The sequence below is a fragment of the Crinia signifera genome, chromosome 4 (genome assembly GCF_055691185.1).
Source record: "Crinia signifera chromosome 4, ASM5569118v1, whole genome shotgun sequence".
NCBI classification, from domain to species: Eukaryota; Metazoa; Chordata; class Amphibia; order Anura; family Myobatrachidae; genus Crinia; species Crinia signifera.
The window spans coordinates 205574190-205597321 of record NC_139220.1 but is presented as its reverse complement, the minus strand read 5'-3'; the positions used below and the strand labels follow the sequence as shown (position 1 = coordinate 205597321).

General features: G+C 44.1%; 1 protein-coding gene across 2 annotated transcripts in view; it reads right to left on the bottom strand.

Annotated features, from left to right (window-relative positions):
* PARP6 (poly(ADP-ribose) polymerase family member 6) overlaps nt 1-17625 on the bottom strand; it is a 60040-nt gene extending 42415 nt beyond the window's left edge. For both annotated transcript variants that reach the window (XM_083183542.1, XM_083183543.1), the window contains exons 1-10: nt 16849-17625; nt 14765-14880; nt 7364-7441; nt 6063-6157; nt 5219-5279; nt 4712-4802; nt 3343-3409; nt 2799-2948; nt 1821-2001; nt 100-153 (exon numbers count right to left, since the gene is read on the bottom strand). In XM_083183542.1, coding sequence (XP_083039668.1) covers nt 100-153; nt 1821-2001; nt 2799-2948; nt 3343-3409; nt 4712-4802; nt 5219-5279; nt 6063-6157; nt 7364-7441; nt 14765-14767 — 780 coding nt within the window. In that variant the 5' untranslated portion in view covers nt 14768-14880; nt 16849-17625. The remainder of the gene's footprint in view (nt 1-99; nt 154-1820; nt 2002-2798; nt 2949-3342; nt 3410-4711; nt 4803-5218; nt 5280-6062; nt 6158-7363; nt 7442-14764; nt 14881-16848) is intronic.
* Between the last annotated feature and the right edge of the window lie 5507 nt (nt 17626-23132).

The window sequence follows — 23132 nt, the reverse complement described above, 5'->3', positions numbered from 1 at the left end:
ATGAAGGAAAGGACTGAAGTGGGACAAAAAGAAAACTGAGAGATCAGAGAAAATATAAATAGAAAGAGATGTTGGAAATCAATACAAATTGCAACTCACCTGCACCAAAAATCCATACTCCAGAGTAGGTACTGTCTTACAGTGCCCACTGACCTGCAGGGAGTGAAAACATGAATCTGAAAATCAACAGATAAATATATCTCTCCATTTATGGTGGAGGAAGTACATTATACCTATAGATCATCTCCTCTATATTCGTTTATACACCATGTCATTTACAACAGCCTTACCCCCCCCCGAACACTGAAGTAAAGTACAATACTGGTCTCTTTTGTCTTTATTTATAATTATTTTTATGTTTTATACTAGGCAACTTCTGACAAGGTCCTAACCCCTTTCATATTTTAAATGTTGACCTTCTGTTTGTGTAACGGCTGGGAGGATTCCCAAAAAATAAGCCGCCCCCCCCCCCCCCCCACACAAAAAAAAGGTGGACAAGTCTCCTCCATCCCCCACCAGACTCATAATCATTGACCCCTCCACACCCCCCTCTCGGATGCCGACTTACGGCGTATGGACGGATAGGAAACCGATGACGTGATTCAAACTGAATAATATCAACATAACCCCTCCCACCACTATACAATGCGTGTATGCTAGGCACAGTATGGTGCAGGTTGGATCCACAATGACACAATTGAGCCACCACGCCCCTGAACATCCAAATCTTCACTTCGGCCATGCTTCTTATGCTCCAACCAGGATTTCCTTTCCCGGAGGAGGGGGCAGCAGAGTAAGTAATTATTCATCAAGTGTTTCCTGCATACTACATTACTGGGGGGCAGCAGAGTAGGTTATTATTCATCAAGTGTTTCCTGCATACTACATTACTGTACACATATTTTAGTTTATGTTTGCAGGTATCCGGTCGATAGGGCGACAGTGTCAAGGTCATCAGCCAATAAGTTTACACCAAATGGCCAACATTGACAAGGACAACATAGAAAACATGTGTGTGACAAGCAAAGGGTAGACATGACAATGGTTGACACAAAAAAGTTGACATGAGGGTTTTTTAACAATTTTTATAAATTACCATCCAAGTGGACTTCAATTGGGAGCAGTAAAGAGGCTTTGCTCGCCATTGGAGGGAACAAAGTACACTAACTTGAGGTCCATGTAAAGGAATCTACAAATTGACAAAAAAAAACACGCAAAAAACTAATGTCGGCCTTTTCATGTACCAACCATTTCCATGCCGACCTGTTGCTTGTGCCGACCTAATGTCTATGTCGACCTTGTCCGTGTAACCATTTGGTGTTGACCTATTGACTGTCGACCTAGACACTGTTGACATTTCTATCATAACCATTTTGCAAAGCTTTTCCAAAATGCTCCTGGAGTTTGTAATCTTTCAATGATAAAGGTGCCTATACACAGGTCCACTTTGGCCTATTTTCATCCGTTTCGGACAGATGAAACCAGGCCAAATTGGAGGTGTTTGACAGCAGATGGGATCCGCAATCCCATGCACATCAGATCGGATCCTGTAGATCACACAGTTTGGGAATCACTGCTGTGGGAAATACTGGACATTCAGTGTAATTAATAATCAGTTTCCTAAAATAGATTTTCATTGGCAATTAGTTTTAAGGGCAGACCAAGCTGGATTTGTCTTAAAAACTAAAGTAAATGAAGCGTCTATATTGCTTGTGCCAGAAGATTGCAAACTATAACATTTGGTCCCTAAAGCTATTTCACTAGTTACATCTCTTAGGTAGTCAGTCATATATCTGTGTGTGTTTCATATATAAGCTCACCTGTGTGGTAGTGGTATGACTCCCATATAGTTCAAGCTTGGGGTTTCTTAGAGTGCATGACACTGATCTGTTCATAAGACGGGTAGCACGGAGGTCTGTCCCTGCAAGACCACTTCTGAGATCAGATCCCGTGAGGCTACTCCGGACAGTTGAGTCCTGAACTCCAGGGAAACTAGGAGACCTGCACAAAAGTGGCATTAAGAGAGACTTAGGCACAGATGAATAAATAGTCAAAGATCACCCGCGAATGCCTTAAATAGGAAGACATCGGATAGAACCTAAAGTTGGCAAACACAGACCAACTCTATCAGGTCATTTGTGTATATGTGAATTTTTAATTTCCCAGACATCCCTCTGCCACCAAGGATGTGATTGATGCCACTGCCACCATTGCCAGCACTGCTAGGGTGGTAAGCAGCAATGTAAATTGAACTGAGGCCAGAGCCTGTTACAGATTTTTAACTGAATATGAGAGAAATTGGTGGTGGGGAGGAGGGGGTGCCCACTTCTGTATTAGCCTAGGGTGGCTGGAACCCTTAATCAGGCCCTGTAGAAGGTACTAGTCTGCCTCTTCATCGCAGTCCACCCATACTCTCTCTGGCCTCTCTTTAGTTCCAGTCCATGCATAGGAACTTTATCAAGATTCCTACCTTGGAATAGCTTCCTTCAAACAGCACCATTCTACTCCAACCCCAGATCCCAGCTCGTGAACACAAACACACAGACAGGACAATAGCCTTGCCAATATGTGAGCATCACTGGAGTCTCAGTCATGCTATTCTATTATGTCATATATGTCTTTCTATTCATGGAGATATACTGTATTATAAAACACTAAGAAAATACAAGTGATAAAAATCATGAAAGTTGAAAGACCTTAAGAGTAATGTGAGTAGTATAAAAGACCACATAAAGTGCATTTTACTATAATAACTGGTAATAATGATACATAAATAATAATATTAACAAGATGCTTACTTGGGCACTGGGGAGAAGATGCTGAGTCCAGCTCGAAATCTTTTAATACTGCCACTGACTCTGAGCCACCGCAGCCTTCTCTCCTGCTGTGAGCGTAAAACCTCATTACTGAGATACCGCCACTGATGAGAGGAGAAGAGGGACAGGATCCTTTTGTAGAGAAAAAGGGAGCACCCAGAAGAAAAGAGAGTGGGATAGAGTAAGGACAGTGCACGGAAACGGAAAAAGAGAGGAAGCCAAACGTGATGAATGAAGCAGATGCCAACAAGTAATGGTAGATCAATCCACAGTAGGTTACAAACATGAGGAGGTAAAGGTGTGCAATAGGACATGGGATAAGCCAAAGGTAGGGGAGACAGTATTTTGGTAAAATCACAAAAGGATAAAAGGACACAAAAACACAAAATGAGTGGAGGGGACAGTGGGTGACAGAGAGAACAATGTATACTTATAATGATGTCAAAGTTATTCTGCATACTGTATCCAGTAACCACAATTACTCATTCATATAGTTTCCTTCTACCAATCTCAGACTTGCACCTACTTTTTTAACTGAATTCCCAGTCCAAAGTCATCTCTGTTTGATGGTTGAAAGACATCAATGGTGGGTTCTGCAGGGAACGTACAGAGACAAAAAAAGTTAGTGGTACAGTATGAGGCAGACCAAGGGGGGAATTTACGAATGGGCAGGTTCTCTAAGTAATCAGAGTTGGGAAGCTGCTTTGGATTGGCTGCCTTCTATTCCATAGACAGACACTTGGTCAGTTAACTAATTTAGCATCAAGAAACTGAAACGCTCAGTCTGTGTCAATACATGTTGTTGTTTTTTTTTGTTTATGCATTTATCAGCCAATGGATTACAAAGTCACCAATAACCTTCTCTCAGCCAAGTACAGGCATCACTACTTATCCTACTGGACTTCGGGGCTTGTGGAGCAAGCTGGTAGTTTCAGCTTACTAGTTGCTACACTCTGCATCAGTAGCAAAGAGACTGCTGCCCCAGAGTCTGTCTACATAACTAGTACAAAGTGAGTGGCCAGTGGGGTATTACAGTTAACCATTCAGGAGGATTTGCAGCAGCATAATCAGACATTCCCAAAAGTAAGTGGTTCCATCTGCCGCTGCAGGAGCCTGGTGGTGGTGGAAACTTAACCATGATGTAGTGGGAGGACTCAGTGACATGTGGTTAGTGACAGTGAGAGGGAATCCCTATACCCCAGGAGTAGTGAGGTATGCCCTGTTGGGTTGCTCAGGAACAGTGAGTGACAGTCCTTCTGTACCAGATGGCAGAGTAAGAACATTTGCTCACACATACATATGCTTTAACCCTCTTGTTTACATTTGTATATTATTACACTAGAAAAAGAAGTCAAATATGTGAAAAAAGAATGTAACCCTGTAATAATAGAAAACATGTCGCCTGTAGAGCCTGTAAAGCTATGAGGTATAATACATGGTCATGTGCTTAAATATATTCATTTGAGTCTCTCCAAGCCAACACTTGTAGACCTTGTTATGAATTACAGCCATGGAAATATGGGGTTTCTGTCTAGGTTATGTCCTGATCTGTTGAACTGTGTGTTGGGAAAAAAATGTGTGAAGCTAATATACAGTAGTAACTGCTGTGTCTACAATTTTGGGGGAGTCTGGCTATCCCCAACCTCAAATGTGATTATTGTTATTCATCTTCCTCGTACACCCACTTGTATATACTATACTTCCAAATGAATATACTTCAGACATGTAAACTCTGCTATTATTGTACTATTACTACCACTCTTTTATGTTAATGTTCACATTAATAAAAGCATAAAAATTAAAATAAAGCATTGCAGTGACCTACATCAGGACATAGCATAACTGGCAGACAACTATAACATGATGGAAATAAAGAGGGCCAGAGAACTGCTCACCAGGGCCATCCAGGTACTGAGAGAGGGAGAAGCGCAGGCGGAGAACTATGGGCTCTGTGCGGATCACTTTCCAGGCAGTGGCTACCTCTTCCTGCAGGAGAGAGGGTGAGGTGAAAGACAGTCAATAACAATGACAGCTGGAGGGTCAATGTGGACAAGAAAATAGATTAGACCAGGAAAGGGAACAGTGAGCCACAACGGACTTTTTTGGTTCACTAGTAAGCCCATTCGAAGCAACAGCATCGAAAGCTAGTCTGCTACCTTGTGTGTTTGTGCATGTGTGAGAAAGAGATGTAGTTTCACTCTCTGCCAGCAGATGGCAGTGTTTCAGAGACTCACGGACACTAGACATATATATAGATCATGAGTCTCCTTTTCTGTATAGTGATGAGTTAATGGAGAATAAGAGAGAAAGATGATGGCCTGGAAACGGGTATAATAAGGTATACCAAGGAGTTATGGTAGATGTAACATAAAAGTAAAAAGGAATGAAGTAGACAGACTTACATCCAGGAAGCCGATGTTAATGTGCAAGTCAATGTCAGCGTCATCTATGGTCCCATACTCTCTGTAACAAGGAAAGGATATACACATGAAATATATAGTACAAAGGATAAGAGACAGCACAGCAGAACACACATGCCTATGACATCAGACATCAGAATCGGCTTATTCAATATATCTGGAACAAATGCCTGTGAGTACATAGCCCAAGCTGGTCATTTTCAGGTCAGAAACACACCAAAGATAAAGTGACGGAGGGCCTTATTCAGGTTGGATTGCAAATGCTAAGCTGCTAGCAGTGTCTTGGCATATGCAATTCTTAACAATGTACATGCAGGAGGACCACTGCGATTGAAGTTCAGGATGAACTCTACAACCATCAGTGGCAATGTTAATGTGTGTCTGGAGCCTGAGTAAGGGCCAGATGTATCAAGCTTCCAAAAGTGATACAATGGAGAGTGATAAACAACCAGCCACTCAGCCCCTAACTGTCATGATGCAGGATGGGTTTTAAAATGACAGTTAAGAGCTGATTGTTTATCACTCTCCACTTTATTACTTTTTTAAGCTTGATACATCTGGTTGTAAGTCTGATCTTACTTAGGCTTGCAGTTGTAGGAGGCCTTGCAAGGCCAAGTAAAACTTGGCGTTGCCATGCCTGGGAAACACTGGCCTCCTCCGCCACTGTTCCTCCACGCAAATGCCTCTGGCTTACATACAGGTAGAGGCTTTCACAATACAGTGATATGATGACTGGGCCAAATCTGCACATGAGCAGAATGGGCCCTGTGCATGAGCAGTTCCATGATACTCGGGAAATCTTAAATTACTAAGCATTCCTACTTACCTAACAGATACAGCATTTTCATTGTATATCTCCTTAACAGCTTCAATATCTGCATCTAGCTGAGGGTGCCTGTACAGATCAGCGCAGCAGGTGCCCTATCAATGGAGTAAACAATATGATCAGATATGTATGAGAAAACAAGGGGCATTGTATATAGAAATGATCAATGTGACAATGCATAAGATGTCTCTGTCATTACAGTGTGTATCATGTTTCCCACCCCAAAATATGTAACCCCTCACAATATTTTATGATATTGTTGTAATGACAGCTTCAAGCCCAGAAGAAGCCACAGAAGGTGAGATAAATATTATAGCTTAGTTACACCAGTGGCGTAACTAAGTTTTGGGCGCCCCCCCACCGTTAGGGGGGGGGGTCGCCCCCCGCCGCCCCGCCGCGCACCCCCAATCCCCCGCCGCCCATGCAAACCCCCCCTCCCAATCCCCCCCCCCAATCCCCTGCAGCCTTACCTATCGCGCTGGTCCCCACGGCTCCGTTCTTCTTCTGCTGAGGACCACCACAAAATGGCCGCCCCCATACAGCAGACAGTTTCAGAGAACTGTGTGCTATATGGGGGCGGCCATTTTGTGGTGGTCTTCATCAGAAGAACGGAGCCGCCGGGACCAGCGAGATAGGTAAGTCTGCGGGGGATTGGGGGGGGGTTTAACTATAGCACCGCAGCCCCCGGCGCCCCCACATGCACAGCGCCCCCCCGCGGTGGCGGGGGCTGCGTTGCTATAGTTACGCCGCTAAGTTACACCTTGAATTATGCACCTGATTCATGCACTTAGTAACATTTGGGGGAATTTAATAAGATGAGAGATTAAGAGGGGGGAAATGTGAGAGATTCATAAAGTGAGAGATTTGGTAAGAAAATCTCCGGCAATCATTTACACTGCAAATCCAGTTTGATTTTGAAGTGTTAATGATTGCCGCTTTTAAAAAAAACAAAAACTGAAGATTTCTTACTAAATCTCTCACTTTCTGGATCTCTCATCCTATAAAATTTCACCCAGAAAGTAAGAGATTTGGTAAGAAATCTCCAGATTTTTTAAAATGGCTATTATTTACATGGCAAAACCAGTTTGATTTTGAAGTGTAAATGATTGCCGGTTTAAAAAAACTGGAGATTTCTTACCAAATCTTTCACTTTGTGAATCTTTCATTCAATTAAATTTCACCCATTATTTCTAAATGTGGACTTGCTACTTATAGTTGGATACACTATACACATGGCCTACGCTATATATCTGTCATGTTTATCACTGATAAAAGTTCTTGTATACAAATTAGCATTTTACCTGAACCCCATAAAGGAACTCTCCACATTCATTTTCCCCATCAGAGTCTTCTTCGGCCCAGTTGTGTCCCTTAATGTCCTAGTGGGGATGACATATACATTGAGCATTGTCCAGGCAATATCATCCAATTCTTTATTAGGTTACCCCAATTGTTCATTCATTTAGCAACATCTGCGAAATGGTACTACTACTACAATTTGTAAAGACCAGCAGTGCCTAAGGTTATAAACAGTTTGTGATTAAACAAATAAAAAAATGGCATTTTACAGGAAATGGTATGTATAGGCACTATGGGGGTTATTCTGGTTCACTCCTTCTGGCAAATTCCTTCTCAAATGGACAAAACCATGTGCACTGCAGGTGGGGCAGATGTTACTTGTGCAGAGAGAATTAGATTTGGGTGGGGTTTTACTTTAAAGTGAGATCTATATTGCAGTGTAAAAATAAAGCAGTCAGTATTTTCCCTGCACAGAAAAAAATAACTCAACCCAATCTAATTTTCTCTGCACATTTTACATCTGCCCCCCTGCATTGCACATGGTTTTGTCCATTTAAGAAGGAATTTGGCAGAAGGAGTGAACCAGAATAACCCCCTACCTTTGGACCTACAAAAAAGAAGGGTTAGATGGCTGTCCAACTTGGATACGGTTCAAAGTTGTTTGTTTTTCCAGAAAAGTCCCTGATCAGGATAACACAGGTCACCAAGTACTTGATCAAGAATGATCGATCACTCCATATAAGGCAGGGCTGGGCAACACAGGCCCTCCAGATGTTAATGAACTACACATCCCAGGATGCTTTGCATTAGTTTTGCTATGTGGCCATTCTGAAACTGATGCAAGGCATGCTGGGATGTGTAGTTCATCAACATCTGGAGGGCCGGTGTTGCCCAGCCCTGATATAAGGACTGGTCATAAGGGAGCACAGGGGACTGACAGGGCTTGTGACCTCAGCAATAGATATTGGTGGAGTGACTAGGTTTACTAGGAGGGTGATGAGGGTAGAAAAGGTTTAATAGATAAAGTGCTGCCTCCTCGGATCGCTGACTGAACAATTCAGGGAGATGCTAGGTGAACATGCCGCATGGGACAATTATGTGGCACAAAGACATCAGGTTGTCACCGCTAATGGATAGGTTTTTTATGGGGACATTGAGAGATCTTTAGACTGGAGTGGGGCAATGAGAGATGTGGAGGGGGCAATAAGATATCTCTGGATTAAAGGGTCAGTGAGAGCTGTAGAGATGGCAATGAGGAACTGGATGAAGCACTGAGAGACATATGGACTGGATAGGGAAGTGCAAGCTTTGGACAGGGACAATACTTTAATGTTTACTGGAGGAGGCAACATAGGCGAATCTAGAATTATGGTAATGGGTGGTCCCAGATCTAGACATAACAGCAGGGGGACCTTTGCGTGGCGTAGCCACGCGGCAAAAAGGGGGCGTTGCCTCATGGGAAGGAGGCGTGTCATCACAAAAAGGGGTATGGTATTACACTTTAGACCATACACAGTAATGCCCATTACACATTTTAGAAAACTCCGAAATACCCATTACACATAGAGCCACACACCGTAATGCCAATTACACATAAGGCCACACACCATAATGCCCATTACACATTGTGCCACACATCATGATGCCCATTACATACTATACAACAAACTGTAATGCCCATTACATATTTGCCACATAAGTGCTGCTTACCTACGTGCTCATTGCTAGGGGGTTCTTGCTTGATGGCACCATAGTACCCATTACACATGATGCCGCACACCATAGTACCAATTACACATGATGCCGCACACCATAGTACCCATTACACATGATGCCGCACACCATAGTACCCATTACACATGATGCCGCACACCATAGTACCCATTACACATGATGCCGCGCACCATAGTACCCATTACACATGATGCTGCACACATAATGTCCCTTACACATGATGTTGCACACATAATGCCGCTTACACATGATGCTGCACACCGTAATGCCCCTTACACATTAAGCCACACATTATGCGTAATGCTCCCACATACCGCCACTTGTAGCGTCCCTTTAGCAATGCCCCCAAAAGTGCCACTTACTGTAAAATTTTATATGAGCCTTTGCTGCTGCTGCAGGGAGAGATGGAGAGCGGTGCAGCTGCTTCTATGGGGAGAGGAGCAGAGCGCAGCGCAGAGCACGCTCCCACTCCCCTCCTGGTGTCAACTCTAGCCGAGTGGACATTTGAAATATTGTGCGTGCTGTTGTTGTGCGTGACGTTGGGGGAGCACGCTGGGCGCCGGCACCACATGATTAAAGGGGGGGGCCGGCTGAGGTGAAAGCGGGGAGAAGAATTGTAGCGGAAGCTGCAGTTGTGACAGTCATTGACAGCTGGGCAGAGAGCAGGGGGCTGCCCAGCTGTATTCAGAGCACTGCAGGTCACGGCTGTTTGAAATAATACCCCTTTCACAACAGAATATGGACCCAGTATCATGCAGGGACATTCCCAGGCTGACCCCTTATACACCAGCTTAGTCCCTGCATTTTCTGGTGTGAGGGGGAGAGACAACCACTCCCCTCTCCCTACCCCCCTTTAACCAGCCAGCTATATCTTCGGAACCAACTGACCCATTTACATGAGACCAGTATCATATTGAAGAACTTTTGAGTTGGCTTTGAATGATTTTGGTCCCGTGAAACTGGGCTGTTTGGTTCCAGAGAAATCTGCCCTCAAAGAACATAAACAGTCATGAAATTACATTTAAGAACTGAAAAAAAACGGATTAACCTCAATATCCCTGGAACCAATTAACCCATATGGATCCAGCCTAGTATCAGACTGAAGGCCCAGCGATTTGGGTTCTACTGAGATCAACCTCGAGCTTCAGTGATACCGAAGGGGGAACTGGCAGTCGTTGAACTGGGTGGGGTCGGAATTAGCGGGTCCCATGTTATCCTATAGGGAAAATGTTCCAGCTTTGCCTGGCAGTATCTCCGGTTCCCAGGGGGCTAGAGACACGGGTCTGGGCTCGTTGGAAAGCCCCATCCCTCAGCTACAAAATGAGCTAATGGGTGGTCCTGTGCACCCCCGGACCACCCCCTAGATTCGCCTATGGAGGCACATTTGACTTTCAATCCGGGATTCATGAGTGTCCCCGTGGTGATCCAATTATGGACAACTAATATGTATTACCAGTCCCTGATTAGCCAATAGACTGCAGCCTAGGGTGCCAGGACTAGGGAGGGGGAGAGGGGGGGGGCACCTTGCAGGTCACTGCTGAGGAATAAAATTAGGCCTACTATATTCCATGCTTGTTAGCTATCACCCATCCAGATATACTGTACTGTGGGGAGTAAAGTTCTAAAGGTGACTGCCATATAGCTGTGCCAATGTAACTTACTGATGGAACCATTACTTTATGTACACTGTGCTACAGCACCAACTGGGCAGCCTAAAGCCAAAGTCTCCTTCACACGCCACAAGCATTAGATCCTACCATGCCAGTAATATAACCTTCATGGGCAGTTTGACTGGTGAGTCCCTGAACGCGCACCCATACACGTGTGTTTAGAATCATTATAAATGGAGCTACATATGTATTACCCTAGGCGCCAAGCCTTATATATTACTAAGGTTTTGCACCTCTAAAAGTTTCTATGCTTCTAATAAAGTATTCACAATTTTTTCATATATATTAGGGCTACTGGCAACATCCAAAAAAACAACTTGCAGACTCCTCATTGGTGTGTCGGAAGAGCTGCTAAGCTGCTAACTTTGTCCACACGCCTCGGACATCCACCATTGTCAGCTTCTTCTGAAAGAGAGCTAGGACTATTTAAATAGTGACTACATGTAAATGTCAGTGCTGGGAACATACTAAATGTAGCAAGTTGTGATTAATTTATTGAAAAAAATAAAATAAACAATTAAATAATTTAGCTCCAAAGGCAGAAACTTGCTAAACTCGGGTGTTTCCCAGATTTCACAACTGCTGCAAGGTTTACTGTAAATCTCATCCGGCTATATCTAATTTTTGCTTTTAGTTGTACAGTCACATTAATTGAACACTTTGTAGGAGAATAATCAGGTAACACCTCCATACTTATTTATCAACATAAGGAAAACCCAGGTCACTGCTCCCATAACATAGTTTCACACACAATCCATTTGTTTTCTTATATAAATAGGCACACTAATGCAGAAACAATTCACATTCAAATAGGAGGAAGGATTATGATTTACTGATATTTAAATATGTAGCCCCCTCTTTTTCGAGGGACCAAAAGTAACTGGACAATTGGCTTAAAAGTGGTTTTATGGACAGGTCTGTGCTATTCCTTTATTATTATTATTATTATTATTATTATTATTATTATTAATAATAATAATTTTGTCAATGAAACAAGCAAAATGTCTGGAGTTGATGCCAAGTATGACATTTGCATACCTCCGAACTGTCCTGATTTTCATGGGCCATCCCATTCTTTTGAGACTGTCTCACTGTCCCCTCTGAGGGTAGCAGTTTCCCACAGTGGGGAGGGGGGGGGGGGTCAGTTTGAAGTGAAGTCGGGCTGGGGGAGTGGCCAGCAACTCACAGAGCGCTGGCCATGCTACGCCTTATATTGATTAGGCCACACACCCTTGTTGCACGAGAATGAGGTCACGGCCAGTGGCGGTTTTTCCCTATAGGCCGCAGAGCTGCAGCCCCTCAAGGTAAAATCTGTGACTGTTCTCTGCCTAGTTAAGCCAGATGCAGTCTATGAGACTGCTCTGGCTTCACTGTGACTGGCAGTGACTTCCGATTGGGTGAAAAGGGACATACACAAGGTGACAGAGTGACACATATGGGAAGACAGAGGGACATATATGGGTTACACTGGCACATATACAGTGCGACAGACATACATAAACGGAGTGACAGGTAGACATACACTGGGTGACAGTGGATCCTTTACTGGGAATGGCAGGGGGGTTACACACAGGCTGACAGTAAAACAGTGGGTCACAATGCATGTTCCCCCTTTGCACACGACCACCTACCCCCCCCATAATCTGCTTTTGTTAGCTCAGATGCTATCTCAGTCTAATGGGCCCCATACATCAGCAATCACAATTTATGGATTTTCAGATATAGGGATATTTTGGCCAGATAAATGGATTTTACAATCTATCTGACTTTGCCCACACATTACAGATTTATTTCAGTGATCGGCAGATTTTTCCATCTAAAGATTGCATCTTCATATCTGGAAATTGCCCCAATCAATTGTCATTTCAGCTGTTCATAATGTAAATAGATGAAGAAGACGAATTGGGAACGCCCACACATATAAAAAAGATCTGCAGATAATACCAGATTATTAAACATGTTTAAAAACCTGATTAAGCAATCGATTGGCGATTTTGATTGGGATTGCCAAAAGGGGGAGCCCACACATCTAAAATTAATTGTGGCAATCATCTCCATATCTGAAAATTGTCACAATTAATTGCTGATGTATGGGGCCCTTAACTCCACACTCTCACAACCCACTACCAACTGGCTTGGCCAATCACCACTGAGTTCCTCTCTGCACGTCACTGATTTCTGTACGCACGTCCTCCCCCTCATCCATCCCCTGGATCCACACATGGGGATATTGTTATCCAAGTCTCCCATGAAGAGAAGACGTCACAAGAGCAAACGCAGATGGTTCAACTGATCAGAAGCCTCGAAAATAGAAAAGATTGATTGGACTTTGTGATTTCGAGGATTTGGTCGTGCCTATCTGAGGCAGGTGAATTCCCAATAAGGTGCAGCTTGCGCTGGCTTAACGGATCTTAGTGGATAGCGTCCCCATGAAAACGCTGGGTGATCCCATGCTAATGCGCCGGTGACGCGGGTCTAGGGGGGTGGACAGCTGACATCCGTCTCCCGTGCATGGACGCCGCAGATATAAGATGCCAGAAAGGTGTCTAAGGTCTGCGAGTGCTTGTAAGATTATTCGATGGTAGGCAACCATCGAATGATTTTGCCCCTGCACGCAAGGCTATGAATGGATATTTATGCTAAACATCCATTCACATGCATGCAGGGAAATCAGCGTGCGAGGGAGCGGCCATTCATGTGGGTGGCATTTAGATGACCGGCAAAGCTGCAAATTCCACAGCTTTGCGGGTCAACCAGAATGAGGGCCTATATGCGGCACCGCTAATAACATATACAATATCGTAAACAATGAATAATATCGTTAACGATGTTGCAGACATCAGCCTGCAAAGGATTCGTGACAATGTATTAAATAATTAATATTTTATTTATTATTATGTTAATTTGTCTGATTACACTGGAGCCTCTTAAAACAAGGGACTGTGCATAAATAGGTTTTCAATTCCTTATTGTTTCATATAATATTTTTGTTCCACCGCTTGAAATCAGGGGGCTATTCAATTCCCGCCGCAATTTCCGTCAGGGGAAATAGCAGCAGGCGCCTATTCAATGCTGTCCTTCCTGACAGCATTGAAGAAGTAGCTTGTCAGAACAGACCCGTCTTTAAAAGCAGTCGGGTCCGTTTTGCTGAAAACGACCGTGGATTGTCGAGAAGACAGACGGATTCGCAGACACGCCCCCTTTTTGTCGATCGGCATGAGGGACATTGAATTCCCGCCTGCCAATAAACTGGCAAGCGGGTCGAAAACGTGCCAGGGTACCCACTTTCGGGAAATAACGACAGTCGAGACCCGTGATTGAATAACCCCCTAAAGCTGAAAGACTGCATTTCAATTGCATCTCCATTGTTTAACATTAAATCAATTGTGGGGCCGTATAGAGCGGTGCTGTAAACAATATCGCAACAGCATGCTAACATTCCCATAGCACACCCATGACACCTCTTCTTTCTTTCTTTAATTCACCTCCCAGTTCCCAGTCTCCACCCTGAAATACCCATGAATCACTGAGGCCATCACAAATAATAGCGATGATGTATGCAAATGCATACACCAGAGCATTCTTGTGCACAGCATGGATATCCTCTATACTGGGCATGTACATGCTGATTATATCTTCTTAATTGTGTCCACTTTTGAATCAGGCCCTGGGTTTGGTATTTAATTTCAATTTTCAAAATGAGAACAGGAACAGTTTTTTTGCAACTAACAACCTAGGAATCCTCAAAATCATGGTCCAATACTTTCAATGATTGCTATTAACGAATGAAAGTTCTTAGTTGTGAAGAATATATCTTATCAGTGTTTGCCAATCTCTAATTCTCAAGGCCCACTACATAGCAGGTTGGTGAGAATGTCACTACATAGTCATACATATACCCATAAGTACACATGTTTGTGGGTTTTACAAAATACAAAAAGTGACTCATGTCTACTTTCAAACAAGACAACATCTTACTCCACTTGCCAGGATTCTCACCATTTGTGCTGAGGTGGTAAATCACCTGGCCAATGCCTCAGGGTTGGGGGTCCGATGCCCCCCGAACCAGCAGAGCTGTCATCGCATACACTGGCATGCTGGGAATTCACTGCCCCCTGAAAGTAAAAACACATGTTTCAAAAAGTAGATGTGGACACTAGGGGAAAAAGAGGGGACCAAAAACAGATAGCAGAAGTGAGAAAGTACTGTATAATAAGGATGGAGGGAAATAAGAAATAAGTAAATAGGAAAAGAAAAAACAATGAAGAGAAATACACTGTGGAACAGACATAAACATGTTATTTACATGCCACTGTTCAATGGGGCTCATCTATACATCCAAAGTTCCATAGCTCAGGGCCTTATTCTGGTTGGTGCGTTCCTGGCCGCATTCTTTCGGATGGCGTTTTTTAGCCGTCTGCGCATGCGTAGGCAACGCTATGTGCATGTGCCACGCACGTTCTCCGTACTCGTTCTTACTAATACCGTACAGAAATGTGCACTACATTCACTCGGGAGATATGGGCGTAATATAGGCGTCATTCGTAAGTACACAGGGGCGTAGTTTCAAAGTGGGCTAAACTGGGCGTTAACATGGGCGTACACGAGGGAGTGCACTAATTCTGGTACACGTACATTCGGACTGAACACCAACTGCAAACGAACCAAAAAACAAGAAATATGCGGTGTCCATAAGCAAGTATTTCTTTGCGGGCACCACTCGGTCATGCGCTAGGCATTCGGATCGCCCAATTAGTACTCCCGCACCTAAACCAATGTCACCTGAACACAATACAATCCACTCCTCTACTCATTACTCATTAATTACACTCTTTTCATTGCTTCAATTGGGAAACTTGCAGCTTAAATGGTCCATTACAAAACACACAAAGCTATGCTGAAAGCACGGCTGCATTTGTTAAACACATTTACACTGCAAGCAATGGACAGAACTTGCTATCACTAATATAAATATACATGTCACCTTGCATTTCTTAGATTTATGTATGACTATGTTAAATGTATTCATGAATATCATTACTAATTTACCCCCCTTTAACATGCCCACAGATGAGCCTACCCAAGCAGAGGAGGGTGTACGTGGGGCCCTCCTCAGACTGCGCCATCACCTGCAGCTGGTCCTGGCAGACCTCCAAGATCTAACACATCTGCTGTTATAAATTTTGTATAATGTTAATTATTTGTTGATTTATATGTTTACCTTAAATTATCAGAACATTTATTGTTAATATAAAAAAAGTTTTAAAAAGTTAGAAGGTGTCTGTGTGTTTTTTAAACAAACAAAGAAAGGGGTGACAATGATTACATATCACTTCACATGATGTAAGGGTTAATGTCTGTAATGGATGTGGTAGTAATGTGTTTAAGTATCTATTACAATTTAATTGATTCCAATTCCAAACAAACACTTTTTAATGAGGTTTGCTAATTGCATAAGTGGGTCATGTGACTGATTTCTGACTTCACAGAATAGTGGTGAGTTTTGCGATAGTACACCGCATCGGTGCGTACAGGCAGCTTCCCGTCCGTTCTGACGCGGTAAGACCGTGCAGACGCTGTAAGACCATGAGAATATGTGTGTGTCCACCGCACGCGCATGGTTTGGATGTCGTCCGTGAACACGCCCTGTTCTTAAAGTGTGAGTCCGTCCGTATGCGGAGGACCGGTGGGCGTTTCTTCGTACGATGTCCGCACAGCGTGGCGTGCGGACCGCTTCGAAAGAATTGGGAAATTTACGCACCAACCAGAAAAACCTCCTCAGTTATTTCTCTTACTGAGAGAATATAATGTTATAAAATAACAAAGAAATCTATAGAAACACATTTGGAATTCATACATAAACACACGTAAACATGTCTATTTTCTCAGCCAACAAGGAGCATGCCAAAATAAACTATACTTACAGACTCTGCATATTAGTATTATATATTTGTACATGTACACACATACATACACAAACATATATGCATACATAAACACATGTACGCACACACACATATATGTATATACACCACACCTAAGTTATTAAGCCACAAATCTAGGCAGCACAATTGTATACTTACATCTTCTGGCTGTGTGCAATGCAAACTGTCACAATGAGACAGAAATGGCCTTATGGTATGTGTACGGTGTTGTATTATTATGTGTGTGTCTCTGAGTTTAAATGAGTGCTGTGTGTATGTGTTAATTTCATGTGCTGATTGCCTGTATAAAATATTGTATCTTCTTGTAGAGAGAGAGATAAACAGATTAGTGATGACTATGGTCAGACAAATTTAGAATGGATTGTCAGACAAAAGGAAAATGTCCAATCGCAAACACAAATGGGGGAGGAGGATGACTGAGAATGTGCAGAAATGAAAGGGGAACAGGAGAAATGAGGGTGGGGGGATAGGAGGTTTGAGGGTGGGGGAATGACTGAGGGACTTAGGTTGCTGCTGTCACAGTCTGTGGGAGAGAGGGATGAGGCTTGGGAAGGGCAGGCAGGTGTAGAATAGAAAAGCGTGTCTTAATAAAAGAATGTCTCAAGTGGCATCTATCATTGGATGTCTCAGGCTGTAGCTGTCAGCTGATGACCGTCTCTGGATTTCTATCGCAGATGGCAGTTGTCAATAAATGGCATTCGATGTCTCTCAGCTGATGGATGTCTCTTTAGGAATAACTGTGTTTTGCTGTCTTTTCCATGTGAAGGCTGCCTCTCTCTCAAGGTTACTGTTCCTTGACATGTATATGTGACTCTTTCGGATGATGGTTGTCTCAGGCTGTCACGGACACAGCTGCTCCTGCCTTTGTTATTCCTGTGCTGATGGCAGCTGAGAGCTGTATACGCATGTGCAGATCATCCTGTGTAAGTCACATGACTCCTCCAGTGAGGCAGGGAATAATGGTACTTAATCACATACACACAAACACACACACACACACACACATATATCTCTATATATATATAGATACTGTAGATAGATACAGAAGTTGTTTATTATGAATAGTAGGAGTGCACACCAGCACAGGTGCAGCGGCAACCCAGTTAGCAGAGGGGGGGGGATCGCTGGGCACATATACTCATACATGTTATAGTGGGGTAGATGTATGAATTAGTGTTAAGCGGGATATCTGCACATAACGCTAGCTAACCGGGGCAATTACAGGTTTTTTATATGTATTATCAGCACACCTAACGTGCAATCCCCCAGTAATTAGCGGCCGGGGCAATGTGCAGGCCTGAGGGGGTGCCGATAAGGAGAGCTGTTAACGCTGGCCATAACAGCTCTCCTTATCGGCTGCTAGGGGGTTAATACATTTGGCCGCTATGGGTGCCCGCTTCTCCTCGTTATGCAGGAAAAGCGGGACCCGTTATTTTACAGTCGAAAGGTCACGATAATACATCTGCCCCATGTATGTAATATATGTGCTAAATGAATGTCCAGAGATCACCATGTATGTATATGTGCCTAGTGATCCCCCCTCCACTGCTAGATCGGCTCTGCAGGCCAGGGGCTGCCACCACCGCTGGTGCACCACACTGTAGAATTTCTTGTAACAAATATGTATAGTAAGATTGAAAGATAGATAACCATCGCATTAACTGATTTAATGGCGGATCCCTAAGATAGATATTAGTATATAACAGGAATTTCCTAATACTGGGGCAGATGTATTAATCTGCCTATAACGTTTGGCGAATAACGAGTCCCGCAGCGCTTCTCTAGCATAACTTGGAGAAGCGGGCAAACGTTATAGGCAGATGTATTAAGCAGATAAGGAGAGCCGTTATCCCCAGCGTGAACGTCTCTCCTTATCGGCTCCCTCACCCGCCCCGCACATGCGCACTCGCAGTCCCCCCCCCCCGGCTTTCTGGGCATGCGTGAGATCTCGCTAAAACCGCGAGATCTCCAGCGCAGCCCAAGCCAGACGCAGGGCTAGCGTTGTCCCCACAGTGGGGGATAGGACAACGCTAGCCCTGAGCTGGCGAAGCGGCCGGAGTGAATTAACGCCTTGAAGGCTGTTAATACATTGCCCCGGCCGTTAATCCCTGGGGGGGATTGCAGGGGACAGCCTCGCCGAGCGTAATTCGGCGGGCTGTCACTAGCGAAATCGTAATCCCCCCCAGTTAACCAGCGTTAAGTGCATTTTTGCACTTAACGCTGGTTCATACATCTGCCCCACTATGTGTAGGGCATATATAAAATACATGCACCCAAAATCTTCATATAATAAGAACAGTGGCTACAGTAGGTATATTGCTATTTGTACAGTTGGGTAATATCAAGGGCGTAAAGTAACAACCATAGGTGCAGGGAGTGTAGCTGCCTTGGCGTCCAGAGCTGAGAGCTCACCTTTCCTGTTAAAGTGATCCAGGGATATGGAGAGGAGTTAGTTCCTTTGTATACAGTTCCTCTTGTACACGGGCTCCTCAGTGCTGTTTGTGCTTTGCATGGGGGTTGCGAAGATGTTGTGGTGGTCCACTAGCCGCTTTCATGTGGCAAAAGCAGTGCGGCAGCAATTTATAGCTCTGGGGAGATTGTAGAAGCTGACACCCAGAACTTTAATCTGCGATTAACATAGCAGTTTACTGCACACTTGCTGTTGTTACTGGGTCTTAATTTGTTGGTGGTATTAGCATTGTGTGTTCCATTGCTGTCGTCCACTGCCCACCTATTAATAACTGGGTCTGGTGGGATTGGTATCCACATCAGCTTCAGCACCACTGATTGGACAGGGTTTGAGAGAGTGTCTAGCCATATGGATGGCACAGGCTTTGATATGCTGGCCCTGATTACAGTACCTCAGGGACAGTACCTTGGCTGAAGAAACAAAGATAAGTATCCTGAAGAAGAGAGCGCGGACATTTGTATGTGTTTTTACCTATTTGACTCTATTTTTCTAAATTGCCAACCACAGGTAGTGCAGGACCCCTATACCTGTGAAGACCACCCCAAGGGACCTTGGATGAGTCTGGCATTCAGAGGGACTATAGGCCTATGGAATCCAAAACACAACTGAGTAGTGGACAAATCACCCTTTTTTTGGGAGGGGGGAGAGGAGACAGAGGATAAGGTGGAGACAGGAAAGAAATCAACTATTACAAATCTAAATGACTATTGGCCGATAGCTCTGACATCTGTGATCATGAAAACATTCGAGCGCCTGGTACTGAACCACCTGAAAGCTGTGACTGGCCACCAGTTAGACCCCTCCAGTTCGCCTACCGATCTAATCGATGCATTGAGGACGCAGTCAAACTGGGCCTGCACTACATTCTGCAGCACCTGGATATGCCTGGTACCTATGCAAGGGTCCTGTTTGTCAACTTCAGCTTGGCTTTCAATACAATCATCGCCAACATCCTCCACCCCAAACTACTCTGCCTAGGAGTCCCTGAAGCTACGTGTTCTTGGATTGTGGACTTTCTGACTGATAGAAAACTTTCCACACTCCAGTCTTTGCTGCAATGCATATTGGGAACCTTCTGTCCCTTCCTCAGGCAGTGTACTGGAAGTAAACGCTGTTCTTCTTTATATACCCTCCCTCATGATTCCTTCCGGGTCAGGGGGTTAGTTACACGTGTCGTGGTCAAAAAACCTTTTTACCTTATTGGATTTTACCTTATTGGATCTCCATGGATCCCTGCCCCTAATTTATCCTCCACACATATTTTCCTTAAAACTACAACTCCAGGAGGACTTCCACATACCAGAAGTTCATATTAGACTTATCATGCGTTCCATTCCTTTATGTATTAATGAGGTACACTGCGGTCGAATGCACCACCATATTTATCCCTCGGACACAGTTAAGGTGGCCATACATCAGAAAGACCGGTCTTACAATCATAATTGTGTCCAATTTCCCTTTAACTCCCCGGCAGTCCTTGGTGGTTTTTGGACACACAATGTACTCACAATCTGTGATACAATCCAGCTGCTGCATGATTGTATGATTGAAGCTTCATTTAATTAGGGGGCTGGCCTACTAGGACCAAAAGGATAGGAGTACAAAAAATCCTGTTTTTTTATCTATTTTTTTAATTTACAGGTTGCCAGCCATTACCAATCTGCTCACATCTGTTGCCCTACCGCATTATTAAATAGCCCTAATGCAGCAAACCTCTGTTTTCAGAGTAGCGACAGAATTGTGCAAGATGGTGTGGTATAGGGTTCCGACAGTCCGGATCCTAACAGTCATTATCCCGACTGGCCGGACCCAGACAGCATGGTGAGCGCAACAAAGCCCCTTGCAGGCACGGTGGCGAGCGTAGCGAGCCACCTATTCTATTCTCCCTCTATAGGGGTAGTGGACCCCCACGAGGGAGAATAGCCGGTGGCCGTCGGGCCCCCATGTGTCGAGGTTTTGACTGTCGGAATCCTGACGTCAGGTAAATGACTGTCGGGACCCCATCCACCTCCTATGCAAAAGGACGTCCACCGCTCTCTTCAGCCACTTGCCCGTCTGCCACTTGGAAACCTCTGCGGCTCCCAGTGTCTTCACTGCCATGGGCCGCCCAGAAGCTGCACCTCTCTTCTCTGCTTGTCAGGGAGGGAGTGTCACATGACCCTGGTTGTATGAGTCATCTAATGACAGATTGCATGTGCTTAAAAGCACATGCAATCCAGGGGCAGATTTAAGGGGGGGGGGCGAACAGGGCGGTCGCCCCCTCTACGCCAGTGGAATCGCTGCGGGAGGTATACTCCTCACTGCCGCCAGCTGCATCTGCACCCACACCTACTAATGATTGTAGTGATGATGGGGAGATGATGACGCTGCCTCTCTCACCCAGCAGCTGATATAGCAGGGCTTTCTCTCCCCATCCTGCCATCCTATTGGCTGGTGGGCTGTAAATTAGGTGGTTTGCCACCCTGATTGCTCACAGACAGCTGTGTCTGCAGCACTGCCTGGCGGGCACATGGTGGGTGTGTGCCCGGTTTCAGGATGAAGCAATCTGCTCCCAATCCCAACTGATTGGACGTGCAGCACATCAGATCAGAAGACGAATCCTCCAAACCACCATTACATAGAAACATAGAATTTGACGGCAGATAAGAACCACTTGGCCCATCTAGTCTGCCCCTTTTTTTAAACATGCTACCTCAAACCATATTTGACCCTTATTTTTTTGTAAGGATATCAATATGCTTATCCCAAGCATGTTTAAATTGTACTACTGTATTTGCGTCTACCACCTCTGATGGTAGGCTATTCCACTTATCTACTAATCTTTCTGTGAAAAAATTCTTCCTCACATTTCCCCTGAATCTTCCTCCCTCTAATTTCAGTGCATGTCCTCGTGTTCTGTTGCTCCTCTTCCTGTGAAGAATGTCTCCCACCTGTACCTTGTTAAAACCCTTTATATATTTGAAAGTTTCTATCATGTCCCCCCTTTCCCTTCTCTACTCTAAAGTATACATATTAAGATCTTTTAGTCTTTCCTGGTACGTTTTGTGATGTAGGCCATGCACCATTTTAGTTGCTCTTCTTTGTACAGTCTCTAATGTATTTATATCCTTCTGGAGATATGGCCTCCAGAACTGAACACAATACTCTAGGTGAGGTCGTACCAATGACCTATACAGTGGCATTATTACTTCTTTCTTTCTACTGCTGATACCTCTCCCTATGCAACCAAGCATCTGACTGGCCTTCTTCATTGCTTTGTTACATTGCCTACCTGCTTTTAAGTCCCCTGAAATAGTGACACCTAGATCTCTCTCTTCCTCAGTAGTTTCCATTATAGTGCCATTTATACTATATTGAGTCTTTGGATTTCTGAGACCCAAGTGCATGATTTTGCATTTTTTGGCATTAAACTGTAGTTGCCATTCTCTTGACCATTTCTCTAATCTACCTAGATCCTCAATCATTTGTTTTACCCCTCCTGGTGTGTCTACCCTGTTGCATACCTTTGTGTCATCTGCAAAAAGGCACATTTTACCCTCAATTCCATTTGCAATATCACCAATAAACATATTAAAAACCATCGGTCCAAGTACAGATCCCTGGGGTACTCCACTTGTAACCTTTCCCTCCTTTGACTGTACTCCGTTTAATACAACTCTGTTTTCTGTCCTGCAACCACGCTCTTATCCATTCAACTATCTTAGAATCCAATCCCAAGCTTTCAAGTTTATTTAACACTCTGCGATGTGGGACTGTCAAAAGCTTTACTAAAGTCTAGATAAGCTACATCTACAGCCCCACCTTGATCTATTACTTTAGTCACCCAGACAAAAAAGTCAATAAGATTTGTTTGACATGATCTTCCCCCAGTAAACGAATTGCTGTTTTGGATCCTGTAAATTGCTGGTTTTGAGATATTTTACAACTCTTTGTTTTAAGAGTGTTTCCATCA